This window comes from Aquarana catesbeiana, linkage group LG11 (assembly GCF_042186555.1).
Source record: "Aquarana catesbeiana isolate 2022-GZ linkage group LG11, ASM4218655v1, whole genome shotgun sequence".
Lineage (NCBI taxonomy): Eukaryota > Metazoa > Chordata > Amphibia > Anura > Ranidae > Aquarana > Aquarana catesbeiana.
In genome coordinates, this window is record NC_133334.1 from 139,871,407 (window position 1) to 139,897,394 (window position 25,988).

The following is a 25,988-nucleotide window of genomic DNA, read 5'->3' on the forward strand; positions in this document are numbered from 1 at the left end:
AATAAATATAACATGGGAACATTAAATTTGCTAATTAAGATCGTCTTAAGCGATACAGCACGGTGCCTATAGCTCCAGGTATGTGTTAGGAGGCAATAACATGCAAACTTAATATGCCATACATAACTACTATTAACACATAAATGTCCGTGTTAATATAGAACAAGGAGTTCATACAGATAAATATAGAATAATTTCCTATAATATCTGGATCTCTGTATTGTCTTTTTCGATGTATTCTAGGATTAAACCAACATTCTAGATGGTGCCTTCAATTCCACAAGGTAAGGAAAGGGGTGAGGTACTCTTACCAGCTGTGGTGGACTCACAGGCCAGTGGCGGTGAGTAAACCAGCTTACACAGACATGCGGTGAATGTGGATCTGGTCCGGAAAGTTGGGATGTTCCAATTTGATGGGAGACACAGGCCTGTACTCACCACAAACGTGCACCAGACATGAATGAGTATGTAGATGACCGGACTGCTCGATTCACTCATTTACCGCTTAACCGAAGGTACTGCATACCACGAACATCATCCTCAATCCTCTCAGTAATGGTGATGGTTTTCAAGATATAAAAAAAAAGGAAAGCGAGTGCCTCCACATGGTGTAAATCCCAAAACAGATAACGGATTTATTGAAAAAGCATATTTTCCAACATCCGATAAAAAGATTGTTGTAATAAGACAGGTTCAATTGAACGGATAAAATGTGCAGTTGAAAAGTGGCTCAGCAAGCATATCTACCCTACGCATTTCGTTTTCATAGACTTTTACTGGGGTACATGTAATGTGTTGGAATGGCCTAGTCAAAGCCAAGACCTCAATCCAACAGAAAATCTGTGGTCAGACTTAAAGATCGCTGTTCACAACAGCAAACCATCCAACTTGAAGGAGCTGGAGCAGTTTTGCAAGGCGGAATGGGCAAAAATCCCAGTGGCAAGATGCGGCAAGCTCAGACACTTATCCAAAGCGACTTGGAGCTGTGATAGCCGCAAAAGGTGGCTTTACAAAGTATTGACTTTAGGGGGGTGAATGGTTAAGAGGTTCTGTCATGTTTTTTTTCCTATTACAAGGGATAAAAGTGACCCAAAGTATTCTTTTTTTTTTTTTTTTTTTTTTTAAAAAGGACAGCATCAAGAAAAAAAATCTATATGTAAAGTACCCCGTCCTGCCGAGCTTGCGTGCAGAAGCGAACGCATACGTGAGCATCGCCCACATATGAAAACGGTGTTCAAACTAGGGCTGGGAGATTTGCTTAAAAAAAAAAAAAATCTTCGATTCTCTTTAAAAAAAAAAACTTCGAATCGAGTTTCTTTTCTTTGGAAACTGCACCGGTCCTGAGGCGCTGCGGGCATGAGCTTTTAGGCGAGGCCGCGGCGTCGGGCCTCGCTGACTAGGCCGAAGCCGTGGCCTCACCTAAAAACTCCTTGCCCGCAGCTCCTCAGGACCGGCGCGGTGTCAGCAGCGGTCCTGAGGCGCTGCGGGCATGAGTTTTTAGGCAAGGCCGCAGTTTTGGCATAGTCCGTGGCATCCGGCCGAAGCCGCGGACTAGGCAGAGGCCGCGGCCTTGCCTAAAAACTCATGCCCGCAGCGCCTCAGGACCGGCGTGGTGAAAAAAAAAAAAAAAATCTAATAAAATCAGTTTGCTTAAATTTTTAATCGATTTGACCTCTCAACTCAATTCAAGATTTAAATCGATTTTTTCCCCAGTCCTAGTTCAAACCACCAATGAGATATCACTGCGATCGTTAAAGCAAGAGCAATAATTCTAGACCTCCTCTAACTCAAAATTGGTAACCTGTAGAAAATTTTTAAATGCCACCTATGGAGATTAAGGGTAAATGTTTGTCTGCATTCCACAAGCGGGTGCAATTTTGAAGCATGACATGTTGGATATCAATTTACTCGGCATAACATTATCTTTCACAATATAAAAAAAATTGGGCTAAATTTACTGTTGTCTTATTTAATTCAAAAAAGTGTATTTTTTCCAAAGAAAGCGTGCTTGTAAGACCGCTGAGCAAATACGGTGTTACAAAAAGTATTGCAACGACCGCCATTGTATTCTGTGGGAGAATGAATATATATATATATATATATATATATATATATATATATATATATATATATATATATATATATATATATATATATATATACACATACATACCGTATTTATCGGCGTATAACACGCACTTTTTTCCCCTTAAAATAAGGGGAAAATCGTGGGTGCGTGTTATACGCCGATCCCCGCTATTTTGTGATGTGTCGGAGCGATCGCCGCCGACATTCACATAGCTTGTATTTTTAAAGATGGCGCCGCGGAGTTCGGAGGGACTCGGGGGCGCTCGTTCAGCTGAACGAGCGCCGCCGAGGACACAGTGACTGGGCGGAGCCGAGATACACATAGCCGAGGGTTCTCGGCTTTTCTCGGCGCCGTTCACAGTCACGCCCAGTCCCGCCACTGGACCTGTGTTATGTCAATCATAGGGACTGGGCGTGACTGTGAACGGCGCCGAGAATAGCCGAGAACCCTCGGATATGTGTATCTTGGCTCCGCCCAGTCATTATGTCCTCGGCAGCGCTCGTTCAGTGAACGAGCGCCCCCGAGTCCCTCCGAACTCCGCGGCGCCATGTTTAAAAATACAAACTAAACGTTTGTATGTCGGCGGGGGCAAGGCTGCACTGGGGGCAAGGCTGCACTGGGGGCAAGGCTGCACTGGGGACAAGGCTGCACTGGGGACAAGGCTGCACTGGGGACAAGGCTGCACTGGGGACAAGGCTGCACTGGGGACAAGGCTGCACTGGGGACAAGGCTGCACTGGGGACAAGGCTGCACTGGGGACAAGGCTGCACTGGGGACAAGGCTGCACTGGGGACAAGGCTGCACTGGGGACAAGGCTGCACTGGGGACAAGGCTGCACTGGGGACAAGGCTGCACTGGGGACAAGGCTGCACTGGGGACAAGGCTGGACTGGGGGCAAAGCTGCACTGGGGGCAAAGCTGCACTGGGGGCAAAGCTGCACTGGGGGCAAAGCTGCACTGACAAGGCTGCACTGGACACTGGGGAAAAGCTGCAGATGAACACTGATGAGGCTGCATTGATGGGCATTTAAATGTAAGTTTTTTTCCTTAAAATTCCCTCCTAAACTTGGGGTGCGTGTTATACGCCGGCGCGTGTTATACGCCGATAAATACGGTATATATATTTGGGGGTTCTAAGTAATTTTCTTGTATGTAAACAGAGTCTGAGAAAAAGGCCTGGTCCTTAAGTGGTTACATTTTTTTTTCTTTAACCACTTCAGCCCCAGAAGGATTTACTCCCATGCTGACCAAGCCCTTTTTTGCGATACGGCACTGTGTCACTTTGACTGACAATTGCGCGGTCGAGCACCATTGTACCAAAACAAAATTAGCTTTCTTTTGGTGGTATTTGATCACTTCTGTGGTTTTTATTTTTTGCGCTATAAACAAAAAAAGAGCGAACAATTTCGAAAAAAAAAAAGCATATTTATTTTCTATAATAAATATACAAAAAAAAAATATACAAAAAAACAAAAAAAAAAAAAAAAAACCACACACAAAAACCTCTTCCTCAGTTTAGGCCAATGTGTATTCTACATATTTTTGGTAAAAAAAAAAAAAAAAATTGTAATAAGCGTATATAGATTTATTTGAGCAAAAGTTATCGCGTCTACAAAATAGGGGATAGATTTATGGCATTTTTAGTGTTTTTTTTTTTTTTTTATTAGTAAATGGCAGGGATCTGCGATTTTCATCGTGACTGCGACATTGCGGCGGTCAGATCATACACTTCTGACATTTGGGGACCATTGACATTTATACAGCAATCAGTGCTATAAAAATGCATCGATTACAGTGTAAACGTCACTGGCAGGGAAGGGGTGGCAATCAACGGGTTAAGTGTGTTCCCTCAGTGTGTTCCCGATCACTGGGAGCAGTAGATCCCCATCTTGTTGCTAGGCAGAATAAGGAAATGCCTCGTTTACATAGGTATCTCCCTGTCTTGCCTCTCCATGCCACCGGCGAACATAGAGTCCGCGGGACCCTAGCTAGCCTCCGATGACGGAGTGACGTAGAGGTACATGGTTTTGTGCACCCATGCCATTCTGCCAATGCATATCGGCGTAAGCCGTTGGCAAGCGGTTAACCACTTAAGGACTGGGCCTATTTTCCAGACTCTTACTTAGAACCCCCAAACATATATCATATATATCTATATATCTATCTATCTATATATATATCTATATATCTATATATCTATCTATCTATCTATCTATCTATCTATCTACACACACACAGACACACACACATATATACATATATACACACACACACGGCCATAGGCGACGTTTAAAAATTTCTAAATTAGCGGTTTTGAGTTACACAGGAGGTCTAGGGCTAGAATTATTGCTCTAATGATCGCAGCGATACCTCACATGTGTGGTTTTCATAGGCGGGCGCGATTTACGCATGTGTTCGCTTCTGCGTGCGTGCTCGGCAGGATGGGGTGCTTACATTTTTTTTTCTCATTTTACTTTACATTTTTTATTTGGACACTATCCTTTATAATAAAAAAAAAAAAACAAAAAAAAAAACAAAAAAAACCAATTGGGTCACTTTTATTCCCATTACAAGGAATGTAAACAATGTTGAAAAGACCTCAGATCTAATATTTACACTAAAATGCAATAAAAAAAAAAAAATTCCCCTTTGAGACCATTGGGCGGAAGTGATGTTTGATGTAGCTTCCGCCGTCCAATGGTGTGGAGCCGAGTGGGGGCCATCTTTCCCTAACTTAGCACCATGTCTGTCAGGGAAGAAGACCCGTCGTCTCCGCTGCTACCGACGGCTCCGGTAAGTGGCTGAGACCACCGTAGCATGGCGGGAGGGGCCCAGTCCCGCTCCTGATAAAAGTGATCCTTAAGGGGTAAAAAAAAAAAACAAAAAAAAAAAAACTTGATCTGACGATACGCATCAGATTCAACCTCTAATAGTGTGTATGTACGTATATATACGCATACATACACACACAGCATCTCAAAAAAGCGAGTACACCCTCGCACTCGCATTTTGTAAATATTTAACTATATTTTATGTGACAACACTGAAGAAATGACACTTTGCTACAATGTAAAGTAGTGAGTGTACAACTTGTATAACAGTGTAAATTTGCTGTCTCCTTAAAATAACACAACACAGCCATTTATGTCGAAATTACTGGCAACAAAAAAGAGTACACCCCTAATTGAAAATATACAAATTGGGCCCAAAGTGTCAATATTTTGTGTGGCCACCATATTTTCCAGCACTGCCTTAACCCTCTTGGGCATGGAGTTCACCAGAGCTTCACAAGTTGCCACTGGAGTCCTCTTCCACTCCTCCATGCTGACATTACGGAGCTGGTGGATGTTAGAGACCTTGCGCTCCTCCACCTTCCATTTGAGGACATCCCACAGATGCTCAATAGGATTTAGGTCAGGAGACATGCTTGGCCAGTCCATCACCTTTACCCTCAGCTTCTTTAGCAAGGCAGTGGTCATCTTGGAGGTGTGTTTGGGGTCGTTATGTTGGAATACTGCCCTGCAGCCCAGTCTCAGAACTGAGGGGATCATGCTCTGCTTCAGTATGTCACAGTACAAGTTGGCATTCATGGTTCCACAGGACATGGTTCCAGTAATGCATGTCCTTAGTCTGCTTGTCTTCAGCAAACTGTTTGTGGGCTTTTTGTGCATCATATTTAGAAGAGGCTTCCTTCTGGGACGACAGCCATGCAGAGCAAATTTGATGCAGTGTGAGGCGTATGGTCTGAGCACTGACAGGCTGCCCCGCCCCCCCCCCCCCCCCCCCCTTCAACCTCTGCAACAATGCTGGCAGCACTCATACGCCCAATTAGAAATTTTTCCTTCCCGCTGTCATGTGACTCGTTAGTGTAACAAGGTCTCAGGTGTGAATGGGGAGAAGATGTGTTAAATTTGGTGTCATCGCTCTCTCTCACATACTGGTCACTGGAAGTTCAACATGGCACCTCATGGCAAAAACCTCTAAGGATCTGAAAAAAAGAATTGCTGCTCTACATATAGATGGCCTAGGCCAGTGATGGCAAATCTTGGCACCCCAGATGTTTTGGAACTACATTTTCCATGATGCTCAACTACAATGCAGAGTGCATGAGCATCATGGGAAATGTAGTTCCAAAACATCTGGGGTGCCAAGGTTCGCAATCATTGGCCAAGGCTATAAGAAGATTGCCAAAACCCTGAAACTAAGCTGCAGCACGGTTGCCAGAACCACACAGAGGTTTAACAGGCTGCAGAGGTTGAAGGGGTGGGGGGGTCAGACCAAATTGGTCTACATGGCTGTTGTCCCAGAAGGAAGCCTCTTAAGATGATGCTCAAGAAAGCCTGCAAAAAGTTTGCTGAAGACATGCAGACTGGAGACATGGATAACTGGAACTATGCCCTGTGGTCTGATGAGACCAAGATAAACTTATTTGGTTCAGATAGTGTCACGCATGTGTAGCGGTAACCAGGTGAGGAGTACAAAAGACAAGTGTGTCTTGCCTACAGTCAAGCATGGTGGTGGGAGTGTCATGGTCTGGGGCTGCTTGAGTGCTGCCAGCACTGGGGAGCTACAGTTCATTGAGGGAACCATGAATGCCAACATGTACTGTGACATACTGAAGGAGAGCATGATCCCCCTCCCTTCAGAGACTGGGCCGCAGGGCAGTATTCCAACATGATAATGACCCCAAACACACCTCTAAGACAACCACTGCCTTGCTAAAGTAGCCGAGGGTAAAAGGTGATGGACTGGCTAAGCATGTCTCCAGACCTAAACCCTATTGAGCATCTGTGGGGCATCCTGAAACAGAGGGTGGAGGAAAGCAAGGTCTCCAACACACATCAGCGCCGTGATGTCATGGAGGAGTGGAAACCAGTGAAGTTCTGAACTCCATGCCCAAGAGGGTTAAAGCGGAGTTCCCCCTGTTTTTTCGTTTATTAAAAGTCAGCAGCTACACAGTGTAGCTGCTGACTTTTAATTAACACTAACCTGTCCCACGGTCCAGCGACGCAGCCGTCCAGATTCTCTCACCTCTCCCCCTCCTCTCCGAGGTGCCGTCATAGCAACTGTGGGCACCTGGCCATGACAGCTTACGGCTTCACGGCCGCGCTCTGAAGATTGGCCAGGCAATCTTCTGGTACCTGTGACGGGTCCCAGAAGATTGTAGGGAGGGAGGGGCCACCTAGGCAGCCGGGAAGCAGAAGAAAGATAGTGGGACAGGAAGTCCCTCTAAAAAGAAGGTACCCACTTTTGGGTGGAACTCTGCTTTAAGGTAGTGCTGGAAAATAATGGTGGCCACGCATAATATTGACACTTTGGGGCCAATTTGTACATTTTTCACTTAGGGGTGTACTCTTGTTGCCAGCGGTTTAGACATTAATGGCCTTGTGAGTTATTTTGAGGGAACGGCAAATTTACAGTGTTATACAAGCTGTACATTTACTACTTTACATTGCAGCAAAGTGTAATTTATTCAGTGTTGTCACATGAAAAGATGTAATAAAATATTTACAAAAATGTGAAGGGTGTACCCACTTTTGTGAGATACTGTATACATCTCTTCTGTTATTCTCAGAGTAGATTAGAGATTTTGTTCCCTAACCATATGGCTGGTTCTTTATATTTACTACTGCATATAGGATATTCCAGAGTAAATTTTTTATTTTTACACCACACTTTTTTGGAGGTTTTTATCTGACTAATCGAAACAATAAATCTGCCAACTAATTGATTATGAAAATAATCGTTAGTTTCAGTCCTAGTACAGACTCAACAGTCATAGCTAGCTGCTCAAATCTGTCAAAAAAAAAAAAAAAGCAGCAGGAATCAGACTCACACATGCAAATGTAACCCCACACTTGTCACTAGCTGGCTGTAAGTCGTACCTTTAAAATAGTCAACCGCAATATTTCATATAATTTTTTGTGCTGGGTATAACATTATCGACTGCCAATAAAATTGCAGGAGAGTAGTTAAGCCAGCCATAGTTGGACCTAATCTCAGCCGGTTCTGTAGAGACCGGCGGAAATGCGATCTATCCAAGGGCAGGCTGGTTGCACTGAAGTCAATTCATCAGTAGACTTCAGTACAACCAGCCTGGCAGATTTTTTGCAGGCGATTACTGCCAGCGGCCATAGCCACCAACCGTAATCATTGTGTTCTGCTTGAAGGGAAGGCTCTATGCCGGCAGAACAGAATAGTGCTGAAGGAAGGATTCCCCCATCAACACCGACTGTCGCATCATCCATGGCGTAAAAGAATCACTGAACAATAGTGATATATACAAAGGATTATACATCTTTGATCATATATTCTTTCGAAACCAAACAACCTAAAGTTCACCAGCCCCTACTCAAAGTAGTTGTAAAAACTCTCAAAAAAATAATAATCACATACTAGCTCATTCTGAAATACTTACCTTAGAACTAATCTGTTGCAGCGGTCCCCGTACACCACTGTGATGGGCAACACGTCTCCCGGAATACTTTCCAGTTTTGCGGGCTCCGGCGCTGTAATGACGTCACTCCAACGCATGTGCGCGGGTGGCACCGGTCACGGCCCAGCTACTGAAGAAACAGCACACAAGAGAGACGTTTCTTCAGTGCGCATGTGCTGATGACGTCGGCACATGCGCATATAGTGAATATCTCCTAAACAGTGCACGTTTAGGAGATATTCACGGTACCTACAGGTAAGCCTTATTATAGGCTTACCTGTAGGTAAAAGTGGTAGTAAAGGGTTTACCAACCACTTTAACTACAAGTTCCACTGAAATGTCTAAACATTTTATTTTTCTTCTAGATTTTTGTGTAGGTTTACATCAGTTTTGGAAGCCAGCTCCAAACAAGTAGCAATGGACTAGGGCTACCCTAATAAAATACTATGGAGTTTATTTACCAAAACTGGCGTGCAAAAAATGGTGCAGCTCTGCATATAAGCCAATCAACTTCCAGGTTTTATTGCCAAAGCTTATTTGAATGAAATGCAGTTGGAAGCCGACTGGCTACCATGCGCAGCTGCACCGGATTCTTAGTGCTCCAGTTTTAGTAAATCTACCCCATGCTCCCTACTATAACAAAACTTCAGCACTATCTAACACATTCATCACTATCAGTGCATTTGAGTCAGTCTAAACCAGTGGTAATGAATTAAAATTTAAAAAGGTTCAGCCAGTAAAATATTCTTCCAGCAGAGGACCAAATCATGTTTATGGCACTTTTGTGCATTGGCAAACACGACAAGATTTTGCGAGCGTCAAACCGCATGGTGCCCCAGTACTATGCTGCTCGACACAGCGCAATTAAAAAAAAAAAAAAAAAAAAGGATCAGGGACTTCTTTCACTGCATTTCTACGTACAAGGCAGCGCACTGAAATAAATGGGACGCCTACACGCAGAACGTAATGATGTGAACTTAGCCTCGGATCTTTCACATGACAATCCTTTTATTACATCTGCGTTCTCAGTGCCCCCTGCACATCATTCCTCAGCCCTTCTTTAATCACCCCCTACTTCAAAATGCAGTTCCCAGCCCCCTTTCTTATCCCCCCCCCCCCAATTCACATTCCTGTCCTCACTACCTTTCTAGAACCTCCCCTTCACACTGCAATCCTCACCCCCTTTATTTTTACATTTCCAAACCAAGAAAACAGCAGTGGCGCATTCATTTAAGATTAATACAGCACACATAGTATAATTCAACATCCCAAAGTTTTGCCAATAAACCATATCACAGTTGGATTAGTCAAGATACGGGTGTCATTGAACAATAGAGGATGAGGATGTCTCGAGAAAGGGGGAGGGACAGATAAGGGTATACAGAAGAGGTTAGGAGGTGGGGGTTATCAGTGAGGAGGCTGTGAAACAATCGTTTAATAACCCTCATGTACCGAACCAGATGTTCTTAAATAAAATAAGGGGGGGGGGGCTCTACTCTAGAGTCAACTGCCTTGCCTTAACTCATGCGGCCCAAATCTTGTCAAATTTTTTTGGCCAATTGTGTCCCAAATACATCAATTTATAGAGTGGTAGAGCTGCATTCACGAAAGACTTCCAGGGCAGTGTGGTTGAGGCTGTTTCGATTGGAGAAGGATTGCCTTTCTAGCATAAAAGACAGTTTTTTGGACAGAGGGGCTTCTAACATGTCACAAATTCCTAATAGGGGAATAGGGACACACAGGACCCTTAATTTGCTGAGGTTGATGCAATTTACCACTCCCTTCCAGAAGTCTTGCAAATGGGGGCAGGACCATACCACAAGAAAGAATGTAGCATTATCTGAGCCACACTTGGAGCAGACTGCTGTTCTGGTGGGGTAAATACTTGCCTAATGATCAAGGGAGTAGTAGGCCCGATGTAGAAACTTAAGCTGGGTGAACCTATTCCGTGCCGATATCTTTAGGGGAAGATCTTGTTGTAGGCCCTCCTCCCAGTCATCATCCGCTAGCGTACGTATATCTTCCTGCCATAGTGAAAATAACTGAGAAACCTCAGAAGTATTTTGAGCGGCTAATATGGTATAAAGGGCCTGAAAGGGGTTTATGCCCACCTCACCTGCTTTATTAAACCTTTCCTTCACACTGCAGTCCCAAACTCTCCTTCACATTCCTGTCCACACCCCATTGGTAGAACTCCCCCCATATTTCCTTCACATTCCTGTCCTTACCCCCCTTTCTCCTTCACATAAAAGTTTCTGGACATAACCCCCGCCTTCCCCCATCCTTAACAGCAGTGGCAGGCACTCTTTCCTGTCCTATCTTGCAGAGGGCAGGAGGCACAGGTGGTCTTGAGCCAACATCAGAAGTGCAGCATAGCAATGGGCAGAGGATGGGAGCTGCCCCAGTTAACTGATTGGTTGCTAGGATGCAGGGAGGTCCTAGCAATCAGTTAACTGAGCCAGCTCCTGCCCTCTGTCCATCACTGTGCTGCCTAGTGATGTTGGCTCTGCAAAGACGGTGCAAACTGTGGCTACGCGGATGAACCGGCACATAAATGGGGCAACTGCGGTCCGAATCGTGGTCCGCTATTTGGTGATGCCTAGTCTAAACCATTCTTGCATTGTTCTTTTCAATTAGGCTACTTGCAGATAAACAGTTTGATGCCAGCAGACTGTCAACAACACATAGTACACTAAACGCAAATACTGCGCAGCACAGCGTTCAGCCTGTCAAATTCTGACAGGCTGCCGACAGTGGGGCTGGACGCTGCACCCATGCATCTGAAAACATCACAATTTGACAGAAGGCCAATATTACCTGTGTGCACCAGAAGAAACTTAATGCACCTGTGTGCATTAGAAGAAACTGGTTTCTTCTAAAGGGCTTAGAAGAAACCAGTAGGCAAATAAGAAGGCTGCAGCTGCTGAAAATTCTAGTTGCCTCAGAGCTTCTTGCTTTAAAGTGGTGTAAACCCTTACAGACCACTTCTGACTACAGGTAAGCCTATAAGGCTTACCTGTAGGTACCGTGGATATCTCCTAAACCTGCACGGTTTAGGAGCTAGCCACTGTATCAGCATGTGCCAACATCATTGGCGCCCACTGTATCAGCATGTGCCAACATCATTGGCGCTGAAGAAACAGACCGAGCGTGCAGTTTCTTCAGCTGATGTGCCGTTACCTGCGGGGCTCCTGCTCGTAGAGTGACGTCATTGCGGCTCTGGCCAATTACAGCGCCGGAAGCCCGCGATACCCGGAAACAACTCCGGGAGACATGTCGCCGGTCAGAGGAGTGTGCCAGGACCGCTGCAGGGACTTCGATCTAAGGAAAGTATTTCATAATGAGCTAGTATGCTATGCATGACGATGCCTTTGCCTTGCAGGTTTTTTTTTTTCCATGTGGGTTTACAACCACTTTAATACTTTGAAACAGCGAGCTTGAAAAGCACTCAACTCAGAGAAATAATAACTTTTACTTAGCCATAGGGCTATTGTTCAGAGTCAGTGACAGAAGAAGTGCTAAAGCCACAAGACCAGCATGAGAAGTTAGCCTTGGCAGCCTGCACATTTTCACTAAAAGTTGAATTTTTTAAATAAAAAGAAAATATTAACACCTTGAAGAAACCTGCCTAATAGGGTCTGACAAAAATTAGTGCTTAAAAACCGAACATCCTACATGCCTTAGGTTTCTCACTCAGACGAAAAAAAAACAAAAAAAGAAAAAAACCACAAGGAATCAGCTCACTTTTGAAATAAAGGGGTTTTACGGAGACATGGAGCCTTAGGGCTAGGTTCACTCAAACTAAATTTTGCTGGGGTGCAGCCTTAAATGGCTATTTGTGCAGCCAGGAAAACAGATGCGTATCTGGTAGACACAAGCCTGTACAAACCAATGATGAGCAGAAAAGCAGCCGCAGCTCTTCGCCTGTAACTACACAAGAAGAAACTACATGCCATTAGGAACAGATCAGCAGCCCTGAACAGACAGTTTAGGTCCAGAGCCGCTCATCTATCCCTAACCCCATGTAATTACATGCTAACAGCCATGGACAGCTGCCACTCTCTGTTAGCATCTCAATTTGTACAGGCTTGCTGGCTGCATCCACCAGAGATTTCCAATGAAATAGGCAAATTTTGCCAGTGTATTCTCTGAAAAGCCATGTGAATAAGCCCTAAATTACATGTTCTCCAAATAGCACCACCTGTTGCTTAAAACCAAACATTTGTGTGCTTACAGGAATACTGTTCAAGTAGTATGCCTGCTACTGGATAAAGAATTCAGGGACATCTGTGTTAAATAGAACATGATGGGTTCTACTCTTTCCCTACTCAATCCAAAAATGTGAATTTTGACTTTCCAGTATAATATTTATCCTGGGGTACAGTACAGGACACCAGACTTCTATTCCTAGATTATGAAATCTATACAAGGGTACCTTCAGGTGATTGGAAACTAACAAAAATCTTTGCTAGGGTCACTCTTACTGCATGCTCATCTATAACCCTATCCACACCGTGAGTTTTTATGCAGGCAATAAGGAATGAGACAGCAGAAGATGGTGGGGGTGTGTGTTCTGTACTGTACTCAAAATGAAGAATTTACAGGCAATTCAAAATGCCAGTTGTCTCAATTTTACAGGACATAGGACATGTATTCATAGACTGAGAAATCTCAAAGCAAAACTGAAGGGTGGGCAACAACAAAGCAAACAGAACTGCCAAAAGCCCCACAAAAAATACAATGGTTAAGGATCCCTAAAATACTCCAAAGACAACTTGAAGCACCTTGCTGCCTAAGCTTGCATCAGCCGTGACTTGAATATCCACCTGAAGAATGTCTGAACCGAGAAGAGGTCGTGGTCATGCAAACCTGGGATTCTGATGCCAGAAAGCCCAAGAGACAACAGATATAGCAGAATTTACTCTGATAGAAAAAGGAGGATGTTGTCTTATTCACCTGGCAGTGGTGGAGTGAGGGGCAAAATGTCCTCTAAGGGGGGGCCTGGAAGCAAGACAAAAAGGGATTCAGTTTGTTAAGAGAAACTGTAGCTGCCAGGTACACCCCGTCAACATTAACAGTAGTATGGGGGGGGGGGGGATATCCTCCTTGAGGTAGGAGGGAGAGACCACCTTGGGTAGAAAGGAAGGTCTTGGTCCTAAGACCACCTCGTTCCTGTGTAAAACAAGAAAAATACAAGCGCTGCCGGCTCAGAAATGTGTATAACCGACATAATGGACACCAGAAAGGCACCTTTGCATGTTTGTTTAGGTCTTGCAAGGACAAGTCTCTAGGCTCAAAAGGGGATCTCTGAAACAACTATTAGGTTAAGATCCCAAGGCAACAGGGGCCTAAATTGGGGGATGTAAATGTGCAACTCTGTAAAGAAAAGTCTAAAGTATTGCGAAGCAAGAGGCATCTGAAAGACAATGGACAGGTCTGAAACCTATCCTTTGAGGGTATTCTGGGCCAGACACTAGTCAAGACCAGACTGCAGGAAGGTCAAAATTCAAACACCAGAGTATTCCCTAGGAGTCAGCTTCCTGTACTCACATCAGGTGAAGCCTATGTGCAAAAGATCTGGCAGAATATAAGATAGAGATAACAGTCAGTGATAGTGTGTGAGTGTGTGAGTGTGTGTGTTTTATTTTGCATATTTGTCACACCTAAATTATTCGGATCAAACAAATTTTATTATCACACATAGATAACCCGATGATTTCATTTATAAGGGGAAAAAGCTGTTCAAACCTGCCTGGCCCTATGTGAAAAAGGAATTGCCCCTAAACCCAATAACTGGTTGCACCACCCACAACCGTAATCAAGTGTTTGCGATAACTGGCACTCTTTGCAGAACTGTTTTAACTCAGCATGAGTGGCCTGTTTAAGGTCATGCCACAGCATCTCAAATCTGATTTAAGTTTGGACTTTGACTAGGCCACTCCAAAACCTTAATTTTCTTTTGCTTTTGAGCCAGAGGTGGACTTGCTGGTGTGTTTGAGATCGTTGTCCTGGTGCATAACCCAAGGTGGCTGGACATTCTCCTTCAGGATTTCCTGGTAGTGTGCAAAAATCATGGTTCCATGAATTATGGCAAGCTGTCCAGGTCCTGAAGCTGCGCCAGACCATCACACTACCACAAATAGAAATACATGGGGTAGTGGCACAACCTGTGATATATTTAAATGTAGTACAGGTTCATAGGGAGTCCTTTGAGCTAACCAGCTCTATGTTGAGAAACAGGCCACTGTGTCAGAGCAAGCCTTGCAGGCAAAGTGGAAGCCACACTCCAAACACGTAAAAGAGAAAAAGACACAGACGCCTCTGAGCAAGGACTGTAGCATTTAATGGAAAATGTGACATGTTAGAGCAACTATATCACATGATGATTCATACACTGGCCTTAACTTGTATACACAACATTTACATACTTCTCCAGTGATACATGCCACACTAAAACCAAAATCAATATTTTACCCGTATCAAAAGGTCCACATATCATCACCTTTTAAAATATGATATTTTCAGATCTCAAAAAAGATGTGCTTGCACACAGCTCCACACCAATTAAAGCTTGGTCGCCTTACCCCTCAGGAAAACATAGCACTGCAATCCCTAATCAAAAATGACAAACTAATCACTGACAAAGGCGGCGGAATTGTTATTCATGATCGTATCAGCTACATCAAAGAAGCCGACCATTTCCCTTATTGTAAACTGAGTAATAATCCATTGCCTGAATGCAAGACTGAGCTAAATAGATTAATTGATCGTGCCATGCAACACAAAATCATAAATAAAAGGAGAAGCCTCCTTTTTATGTAGATATTTCTACCATACACATCCTCCTTTTACCATATTACGAAAATCCATAAAAGTCAATCAGACCTCGGGGGTATACCCATCATTGTTGCAATGGAAAACATCACTAACGGTTTATCTAAATATGTTGACCACCATCTACAACCCCTGGCCCAGGGCCTACAGTCCTATATCTGTGATGGAACTCACTTGTTGGATCAACTGAAGACACACAAGTGGGAGAAAGTGTATATCTGGATGTCACTGGATGTTAACTCCTTGTATACATCCATCCTGCATGATTTTGGACTGGCAACCTTGGACCATGTTCTTTCCAATGACCCATATATATGACTCATGGACAAGCTGAATTCATCCAAGATTGCACCAGATTCTGTTTGACCCAAAACTACTTTTATTTTGATGAGCAATACTATCTGCAAGTACAAGGGACAGCTGAAGCAGAGAGATTCCACCAGGAGGAATTAATGAATGAGTTATAAGTGTCCACCATACTATAATTTTATGTCTAACAATATATCCTTTCTCAAGCGAAAAAAAAATATATATATTTATCATATATACAGTGGGGACAGAAAGTATTCAGACCCCCTTAAATTTTTTTTGAATATTGTTGACATTTTTGCAGATTTATTAAAAAAGAAAAACTGAAATATCACATCGTCCTAAGTATTCAGACCCTTTGCTCAGTATTTAGTAGATGCACCCTTTCGATCTAATACAGCCATGAGTCTTTTTGTGAAAGATGCAACAAGTTTTTCACACCTGGATTTGGGGATCATCTTCCTCCTTGCAGATCCAGTTCTGTTAGGTTGGATGGTAAACGTTGGTGGACAGCCATTTTTAGGTCTCTCCAGAGATGCTCAATTGGGTTTAAGTCAGGGCTCTGGCTGGGCTATTCAAGAACAGTCACGGAGTTGTTGTGAAGCCACTCCTTTGTTATTTTAGCTACGTGCTTAGGGTCATTGTCTTGTTGGAAGGTAAACCTTCGGCCCAGTCTGAGGTCCGGAGCCCTCGATAGAAGGTATTCGTCCAGGATATCCCTGTATTTGGCCGCATTCATCTTTCCCTCGATTGCAACCACTTGTTCTGTCCCTGCAGCTGAAAAACACCCCCACAGCATGATGCTGCCACCACCATGCTTCACTGTTGGGACTGTATTGGACAGATGATGAGCAGTGCCTGGTTTTCTCCACACATACCGCCTAGAATTAAGGCCAAAAAGTTCTATCCTGGTCTCCTAAGACCAGAGAATCTTATTTCTTACCATCTTGGAGTCCTTCAGGTGTTTTTTTTTTAGCAAACTCCATGCGGGCTTTCATGTGTCTTGCACTGAGGAGAAGCTTCCGTCAGGCCACTCTGCCATAAAGCCCCGACTGGTGGAGGGCTGCAGTGATGGTTGACTTTCTACAACTTTCTCCCATCTCCCGACTGCATCTCTGGAGCTCAGCCACAGTGATCTTTGGGTTCTTCTTTACCTTTCTCACCCGATAGCTCAGTTTAGCCAGGCGGCCAGCTTTAGGAAGGGTTCTGGAGGCCACTGTGCTCTTATGGAACCTTAAGTGCAGCAGAATTTTGTTTGTAACCTTGGCCAGATCTGTGCCTTGTCACAATTCCGTCTGAGCTCTCCAGGCAGTTCCTTTGACCTCATGATTCTCATTTGCTCTGACATGCACTGTGAGCTGTAAGGTCTTATATAGACAGGTGTGTGGCTTTCCTAATCAAGTCCAATCAGTATAATTAAACACAGCTGGACTCAAATGAAGGTGTAGACCCATCTCAAGGATGATCAGAAGAAATGGACAGCACCTGAGTTAAATATGTGTGTTATGTCAGTTTTTCTTTTTTAATAAATCTGCAAAAATGTCAACAATTCTGTGTTTTTCTGTCAATATGGGGTGCCGTGTGTACAATTATGAGGAAAAAAAAATGAACTTAAATGATTTTAGCATATGGCTGCAATATAACGGAGTGAAAAATGTAAGGGGGTCTCAATACTATGTATGTATGTATGTATGTATGTATGTATGTATGTATGTATGTATATGTATATATATATATATATATATATATATATATATATATATATATATATATATATATATATATATATATATATATATATATATATATATATATATATACACACATACATACACACACACACACACACACACACACATATACATACATATACATACACACAAATACACACACACATTTTTGTAATAATGCTATCTTTTTATGTAACACTGAAGAAATTAAACTTTGCTACAATGCAAAGTAGTGAGTGTACAGCTTGTATAACAGTGTAAATTTGCTGTCCCCTCAAAATAACTTAACACACAGCCATTAATGTCTAAACTGCTGGCAACAAAAAAGTGAGTACACCCCTAAGTGAAAATGTCCAATTTGGGCACGAAGTGTCAATATTTTGTGTGGCTATATTCCAGCACTGCCTTAACCCTCTTGGGCATGCAGTTCACCAGAGCTTCACAGGTTGCCACTGGAGTCCTCTTCCACTCCTCCATGACAACATCACGGAGCTGGTGGATGTTAGAGACCTTGCGCTTCTCCACCTTCTGTTTGAGGATGCCCCACAGATGCTCAATAGGGTTTAGGTCTGGAGACATGCTTGACCAGTCTTATCACCTTTACCCTCAGCTTCTTTAGCAAGGCAGTGGTCGTCTTGGAGGTGTGTTTGGGGCCATTCTCATGTAGGAATACTGCCTTGCAGACCAGATTCCGAAGGGAGGGGCTCATGCTCTGTTTCTGTATGTGACAGTACATGATGGCATTCATGGGTCCTTCAATGAACTGTAGTTCCCCAGTGCCGGCAGCACTCATCCAGCCCCAAACCATGACACTCCCACCACCGTGCTTGACTGTAGGCAAGACACACTGGTCTTTGTACTCCTCACCTGGGTGCCACCACACACGCTTGACACCATCTGAACCAAATAAGTTTATCTTGGTCTCATCAGACCACAGGACATGGTTCCAGTAATCCAAGTCCTTAGTCTGCTCGTCTTCAGCAAACTGTTTGCAGACTTTCTTATGCATCATCTTTAGAAAAGGTTTCATTCTGGGATGATAGCCATGCAGACCAATTTGATGCAGTGTGCGGCGTATAGTCTGAGCACTGACAGGCTAACCCCACCCCCCCACCCCTTCAACTTCTGCAGCAATGCTGGCAGCACTCATATGTCTATTTCCCAAAGACAACCTCTGGATATGACGCTGAGCACGTGCACTCAACTTCTTTGGTCGACCATGGCGAGGCCTGTTCTGAGTGGAACCTGTCCTGTTAAACCACTGTATGGTCTTGGCCACCGTGCTGCAGCTCAGTTTCAGGGTCTTGGCAATCTTCTTATAGCCTAGGCCAGTGATGGCGAACCTTGGCACCCCAGATGTTTTGGAACTACATTTCCCATGATGCTCAACTACACTGCAGAGTGCATGAGCATCATGGGAAATGTAGTTCCAAAACATCTGGGGTGCCAAGGTTCGCCATCACTGGCCTAGGCCATCTTTATGTAGAGCAACAATTCTTATTTTCAGATCCTCAGAATTCTTTGCCATGAGGTGCCATGTTGAACCACCAGTGACCAGTATGAGAGAATGAGAGCGATAACACAAAATTTAACACACCTGCTCCCCATTCACACCTAAGACCTTGTAACACTAGCGAGTCATATAACATCTGGGAGGGAAAATGGCTAATTGGGCCCAATTTGGACATTTTCACTTAGGGGTCTACTCACTTTTGTTGCCAGCAGTTTAGACATTAATGGCTGTGTGTTGTTACTTTGAGGGGACAGCAAATTTATACTGTTATACAAGCTGTACACTCACTACTTTACATTGTAGCAAAGTGTAATTTCTTCAGTGTTACATGAAAAGATAGAATAAAATATTTACAAAAATATGAGGGGGTCTATAATATATATATATATATATATATATATATATATATATATATATATATATATATATATATATATATACACACACACACACACACACATATATATATATATATATATATATATATATATACACACACACACACACACACATATATATATATACACACACACACACACACACACATATAGACACACATACATATATAGCCATACAGATTATTGTATAAGGCTACTATTGCATGTGGAAATAAAATGACAACTCTCCCCACTAGATGGCAGCATTCACAAGGTACATAAAAAGGCTGTTCCCAGCCGAATTTCCTTAGCCTGACAAAGGAGCGGGCACTGTGCACATCTCTCCAGTGCACATGCTCCGAAATGCGTTGCAAGCACGTTCATGATGCCACCCTGCTCTGCAGTGTGTTCCAGTCCTCTCCTTTGGTCCCCAGCTGCGCTCCACACCTTGGTTTGGATCACGCTCGAGTGTCAAAGATTCCTGCTGGTCAGGACGCCAGCTCCATCTGGAATAGTGGGACTTGGTTGCTACAGATAGCCTGGACGGTGATAGTGTGGTTCATTGAACTCCATTGCGCCTACATACAGATACCTCACGTGAGGTTTTAATGCACCTTTTCCATTAAATGCTACAGTCCTTACTCAGAGGCGCCTGTGTCTGTCTCTCTCATCACACTACCACCACCAGAAGTGTCAAATGACAGATTGGACCAAGAGGTCAGGGCTGTCTCAGAATCAGACTGGTGCAAACGCCAACAAACTACCTCATACTCCCAGGAGTGGGGGCAGCCCCTCCATGGTGAGGAGGGCCTCTGGGCAGGCTTGGTTAGGGGACCAAAGCTAGCTCGTTTAGGAGGTTGAAACCTGGGAAGAGCAAAAATCCTGCACATATGCACAGAGATAAGGGACATTCTAGAGACTTGGAAAAGTACATTCTCCAGAGCATCAACACAGAAGAATTAAACTGGGAGCATCAGACAGGTTTATGTTCTGTCTTGTCCAGTTAGCAACTGTCTGGCAAATACACAACAGAAGTTGCTGTTGCAGAGCTGGACCTGCAAGAGCAATGGAGGTCTTCAAAAAACCTCAACAGAATCTCTAAAGGAAAGTGACATCCTCATTAGGAACTGTAGGATGTTCATGGAGGACTCATGAAAGGAGTTACTTCAGGGAGAGAGCATTTTATCCTAAAATTCTTTTCCATTAAAAAAACCTTAAGCAAAAAGCTTGGCACTGTTTATCCTTTCAGGATTAGGCCAATACTCATGTAGGGCACTTTCAATTAGTTCACAGATGGCAAAATATTTTTTTTGATCTTGCCAACCTTAGTGCCCATAGGGGCTTGTTTCGGCTTTGCAGACTCTGCACTACATTAATCAGTGTATCCACAGTAGAGAGCAACTGTTAAAATAAAAAAAAATAAAAAAAAAAAAAGCCAGCTTGTGGCTCATTAAATATGCTTTCTTCCATGACATCTTTAAAAAGGGTGAACAGGATCAGAGGGGAGAGAGGAAGTGTAGCATCTTTGCCCCCTAAAAATCAAAATGTTTTCTTAGTGTTGAAAGTATTCCGATGAATTCACACACAACGGCAGAAAAATCTGCTTTTGACAGATAGGCATGCATAATGCATGCCTGAGAAGGACCTAGTCAGAGGAAGGGAGAGGTGTCACAATAGGACATTGCTCTGGAACAAAGGAACAGCTATCACACTTAGAATTTTAAGTTTCCTATAGGCCGTCTGCCCTTTTGCCCAGGCTCCCTTGTGTTTGCAATCCCAATTGGGTACTCACAGGAGGGATAAGGAAGGAATGGTGTTTTTACATCCAAGTTGCAGGAACCGCTATAACCCAGGTACTGACCAAGTTCCTGTTACTGTATCTTTGTAGCAGAAAGCAGGAGAAAAATGTGCTGTGTGCATTTTTCGGGAGATATGGTGGGCAGAAATGCATCGGTCTTGAGGGGTTTCTGGACTAAGCCATCCATCCCAGGTCTAAATCCAGATGGAAAAAAAAAAATAAAAAATAAAAAGGAAGGAAGGAAGGAAGGAAGGAAGGAAGGAAGGAAGGAAGGAAGGAAGGAAGGAAGGAAGGAAGGAAGGAAGGAAGGAAGGAAAGAAACTTTATAATTTGCTTATGGTGTCAAATGTTTCAGACAAGCATAACAGGGAGTACCACAATAAAGTGAATAACTTCCGTTAACTCTGCCTACGTATCCGCATCGTGTCTGAAGAACGGCAGATTGTCTATTAAGAGCCAAAACCCAGGCTCCAAATACATGGAGTCCCTGACTTACCTTACACACGTTGCTGGGCTCATCAGGGGTCTAGGCTTTGCCCATTACAGTGAACATACCTCCAAAGGGGTCTTTAAGGCATGGGAACTATAGTAATGGACCATGGCCTTGTATAGCTCCCCTGCTCCTAACTACATAACTTGCCCTTAATGCCAATGTGAGCACCTAACAAAAGGATCCAGTGCCTTAAGCAAACATTACAGGCCAGCCTCACATAGTGGGGTCCAGGTACAGTCCCACAAGATACAAAACCAATGGGTTCGGATATGGAAACTGCTAGACAGCCTAGCAGGGGCAGCCCGTCCATTAGGGGCGCCGCCCCCCTATCCTTGCCACCCCCTATATGAAATTGATAGAATGACTATCCACTGCCCCCTATTCAGGTGTCCGGCCCCTTTCAGGTCACGACCGGGCATATGAATTAGAGCGGCCAGGGGTTTGTTTTTTATGAAGCACTGATTAGAGCCATAGGCTCTAATCAGTGCTTCAGGGGTGGGAGGTGGGTTGGGGGTTTGTTTGCCGTCACTGCAGCCTAGGGTAATAAGCAGTCAGATGTTGATAGAAGTGTCAGAATAAGCTAAAATAGTTAAAAAGAAAAAAAAACAAAAAAAAACAAAAAACATGTTTTCAAAAACAAAGTCTTGCAGAGTGGATGGTGCTAAATAAGCATACAGCAGTGGCTGCTCTAGCAAGATTTATCTGAAAGTGTCCAATCACCTGAAGGTAACCTGCATATACAGTGCCTTGAAAAAGTATTCATACCCACATTTTGTCATGTTACAATCAAAAAAACGTAAATGTATTTTATTGGGATTTTATGTGATCGACCAACACAAAGTGGCACATAATTGTGAAGTGGAAGGGAAATGATAAATGGTTGTCGACATGTTTACATGAATGTGTGAAAAGTGTTGCAGGCATTTGTATTCAGCCCCCCTGAATCAATACTTCGTAGAAGCACCTTTCTACCAGCTTTGCACATCTAGAGAGTGACAATTTTTCCCATTCTTTGCAAAATAGCTTAAGTGCTGACAGATTAGATGCAGAGCATCTCAACAGCAATTTTCATGTATTGTCCAGATTTACAATTGGATTTAGGTCTGGACTTTGACTGGGCCATTCTAACACAAATATGCTTTGATCTAAACCAATCCATTGTAGCTCTGGCTGTACGTTTAGGGTCGTTGTCCTGCTGGAAGGTGAACCTCCACCCCAGTCTCAAGGCTTTTGTGGACTAACAGGTTTTCTTCTAAAGCTTGCCCTGTATTTGGCTCCATCCAACAAGCTTTCTTGTCCCTGCTGAAGAAAAGAATGCTCACAACATGATGTTGCCACCTTGTTTCTAGTTGGGGATGACATGTTCAGAGTGATGTGCAGTGTTAGTTTTCAACAAAAAAGTTAAATTTTGGTCTCTTCTGACCAGAGCACCTTCTTCTACATGTTTGCTGGGTCCCCCACATGGCTCCTCGCAAACTGCAAACGGGACTTAAGGCTTTCTTTCAGCCACTCTTTCGTGAAGACCAGATTTGTGGAGTGCACAACTAATAGTTGTCCTGTGGACAGATTCTCCCACATGTGCTGTGGATGTCTGCAGCCCCTCCAGAGTTACTATCGGCCTATTGGCTGCTTCTCTGATTAATGCTTTCCCTGCCTAGCCAGTCAGTTTAGGTGGACGGCCATGTCTTGGCAGGTGTGCAGTTGTGCCATACTCTTTCCATTTTCAGATGATGGTTTGAACAGTGCTCCGCGAGATGGTCAAAGCTTTTGATATTTGTTTTATAACCTAACCCTGCTTTAAACGTCTCCACAGCTTTATCCCTGACCTGTCTGATGTGTTCCTTGGCCTTCATGATGTGGTTTGATCACTAAGGTTCTCTAACAAACCAATGAGGGCTTCACAGAACAGCTGTATTTATACACAGGTTAAAGCGGAGTTCCGCTGTTATGCGATTTTCCGTGGTTATGTTACGTGATACCATAAATGAAAATTCTTAGCTATACAAATCGCAATGAGAAAATTCCTAGGTGGAATAACTTTGTTTATAGTTATTCATAAATGGAATGACTTGCTAACAGGAGGCCCAATAACATTATTGAAACACAAAAAGGTCTTTAAATTAAAATGACCAAAGGGCCCTATGGATACTTAATTTCCACTCTGTGCATGTGTGAATATTAAGGTGTTGGAAATTTTTTTCCATGAATAATGCTTTTAAATCTTATTTGTGAGTGGAAATAATTAAAAATGTGTGCAATTCAAAAATATGCAGGGTTGTGCAATAAAAATTGTAAATATCATACAATTGAATAAAACTACTTAGTGATTATACATACGTGAATACTTATATTACTCATCATTCAACTAAAGTGCAAAAAATACGTGCAAAAAACGTGCTGTTTCTATTGGATCATAAAGTGACTAGTGCTTATACTATAAACAAGTGACTGGTGCTTCATAAGTCCAGTACTTGCTATAATGAATTGATGTTATAATGAAGAAAAAAGTCTTAACTGATTCAATAGTTCAAAACGTTTCTGTTTAAGTTGTGGTTTTGAGAGGGTGAATTCTTATTGAAAGATGTTTGTGGAAACCCCCTCTTAATTCAAGTGCTGGTCTTGTGATGGTGCTCCTTAGCCCAGGTCTTATTGTGCTTGCACTCACCAAATAGGGACACCCCTGCAGGGGTAAGAGCGGTCACAGTGTTAGCCCCTGTGTAGCTGCTCTGGATGTCTCAGGTCCGTATTATGAGTGCCGCAATGCCGTCTATATATATATATATTAGATAATGTTTGAGATGTGCTATACTATATAAAAACTGTGTTAAACAAAAATTAGACTAAAAAGGGAATAAGTGATAAAAATAAAATTAAAACAGAAATACAGGTGTTAAATAGAAAGCAGGATTATATTTGGAGGTGGAGAAGATATCGAATGGGAGAGGAAAAGAATCTGTATGCATTTTGTCCGATTTTAATGCAAAATAGAAAGAAGGATTGTCTTTGGAAGTGGAGAATGTCTCAGATGGAAAGGGAGAAGAAAATATGTATATACTTTATTCAACCTTAAATGCTCAATGGTCCAGATTGCTGAAATGGGTAAATGAATGTTCCTAAGCGAGATGAGTTTTAGTTTAGTTTAGTTCTTCCCATCGGTTGAGAAACAAATTGGCTACACTGGGGGCATATTTAGTCCCCATCGCCACTCCCTTGGTTTGAATGCAGTAGTTTCCTTTGTGCCAAAAGTAATTGTGGCACATGGCTAGTTCCAGGCCTTCCATAATGTATTGGATTTGTTCCCTTTTTAGATCCGTTTGTTTATGCAATGCCCATTCAACGCTGTTAAGTCTGTCTTTTTGTACAATGTTCGTGTACAAAGAACTAACCTCAATAGTTACTAGGATATCGTTGTCCTGTACTTTGAAGTTGGCCCCCAGTGTAGCCAATTTGTTTCTCAACCGAGAAGAACAAATTTACAGTACACCTAGGCCAAATCTAAAAATGTACCGTCGGTACATAGATGACATAGTCATTGTATGGGGAGGAACAGAGGAAGAACTACATATATTCTTCGATGAAATAAATTGTAACATCTATGGTATTACTTTCACTGGAAACTGGAGCAAACATAGCATAGATTATCTTGATCTACAGCTATATAAAAATGACAGATATTTAACCACTTAAGGACTAGCCTCGTTTTGGATTTTAGGTGTTTACATGTTTAAAACAGTTTTTTTTTTGCTAGAAAGTTACTTAGAACCGCCAAACATTATATATTGTTTTTTTTTCTAACACCCTGGAGCATAAAATGGCGGTCATTGAAATACTTTTTTTTGCACCGTATTTGTGCAGCGGTCTTATAAGGGCACTTTTTTTGGAAGAAATTCACTTTTTTGAATAAAAAAAATAAAACAGTAAAGTTAGCCCAATTTTTTTTTTATATTGTGAAATATAATGTTACGCCAAGTAAATTCATACCCAACATGTCACGCTTCAAAATTGCGCCCGCTCGTGGAATGGCTTCAAACCTTTACCCTTAAAAATATCCATAGGCGACGTTTAAAAAATTCTACAGGTTGCATGTTTTACGCTACAGAGAAGATCTAGGGCTAGAATTATTGCTCTCGCTCTACCGGTCGCGGCGATACCTCACATGTGTGGTTTGACCACCGTTTTCATATGCGGGAGCTACTCACGTATGCGTTCGCTTCTGCGCGCGAGCTCGTCGGGACAGGGCGCTTTAAAAAATTTTTTTTTTTATTTTCTTATTCATGCACTGTTTTAAAAAAAAAAAAAAATTTGGATCACTTTTATTCTTATTACAAGGAATGTAAACATCCCTTGTAATAGAAAAAAGCATGACAGGTCCTCTTAAATATGAGATCTGGGGTCAAAAAGTCCTCAGAT

General features: G+C 42.9%; 1 protein-coding gene across 4 annotated transcripts in view; it reads right to left on the minus strand.

Annotated features, from left to right (window-relative positions):
- Window positions 1-25,988, minus strand: part of TENT4B (terminal nucleotidyltransferase 4B) — a 187,474-nt gene that overhangs the window by 13,861 nt on the left and 147,625 nt on the right. The window contains exon 12 of one of the 4 annotated variants that reach the window (XM_073604995.1): window positions 22,057-22,158. The exons of the other annotated variants lie outside the window; for them this stretch is intronic. Coding sequence (XP_073461096.1) covers window positions 22,114-22,158 — 45 coding nt within the window. The 3' untranslated portion in view covers window positions 22,057-22,113. Of the gene's footprint in view, window positions 1-22,056; window positions 22,159-25,988 lie in introns of those variants that run through there. 4 annotated transcript variants of the gene reach the window in all.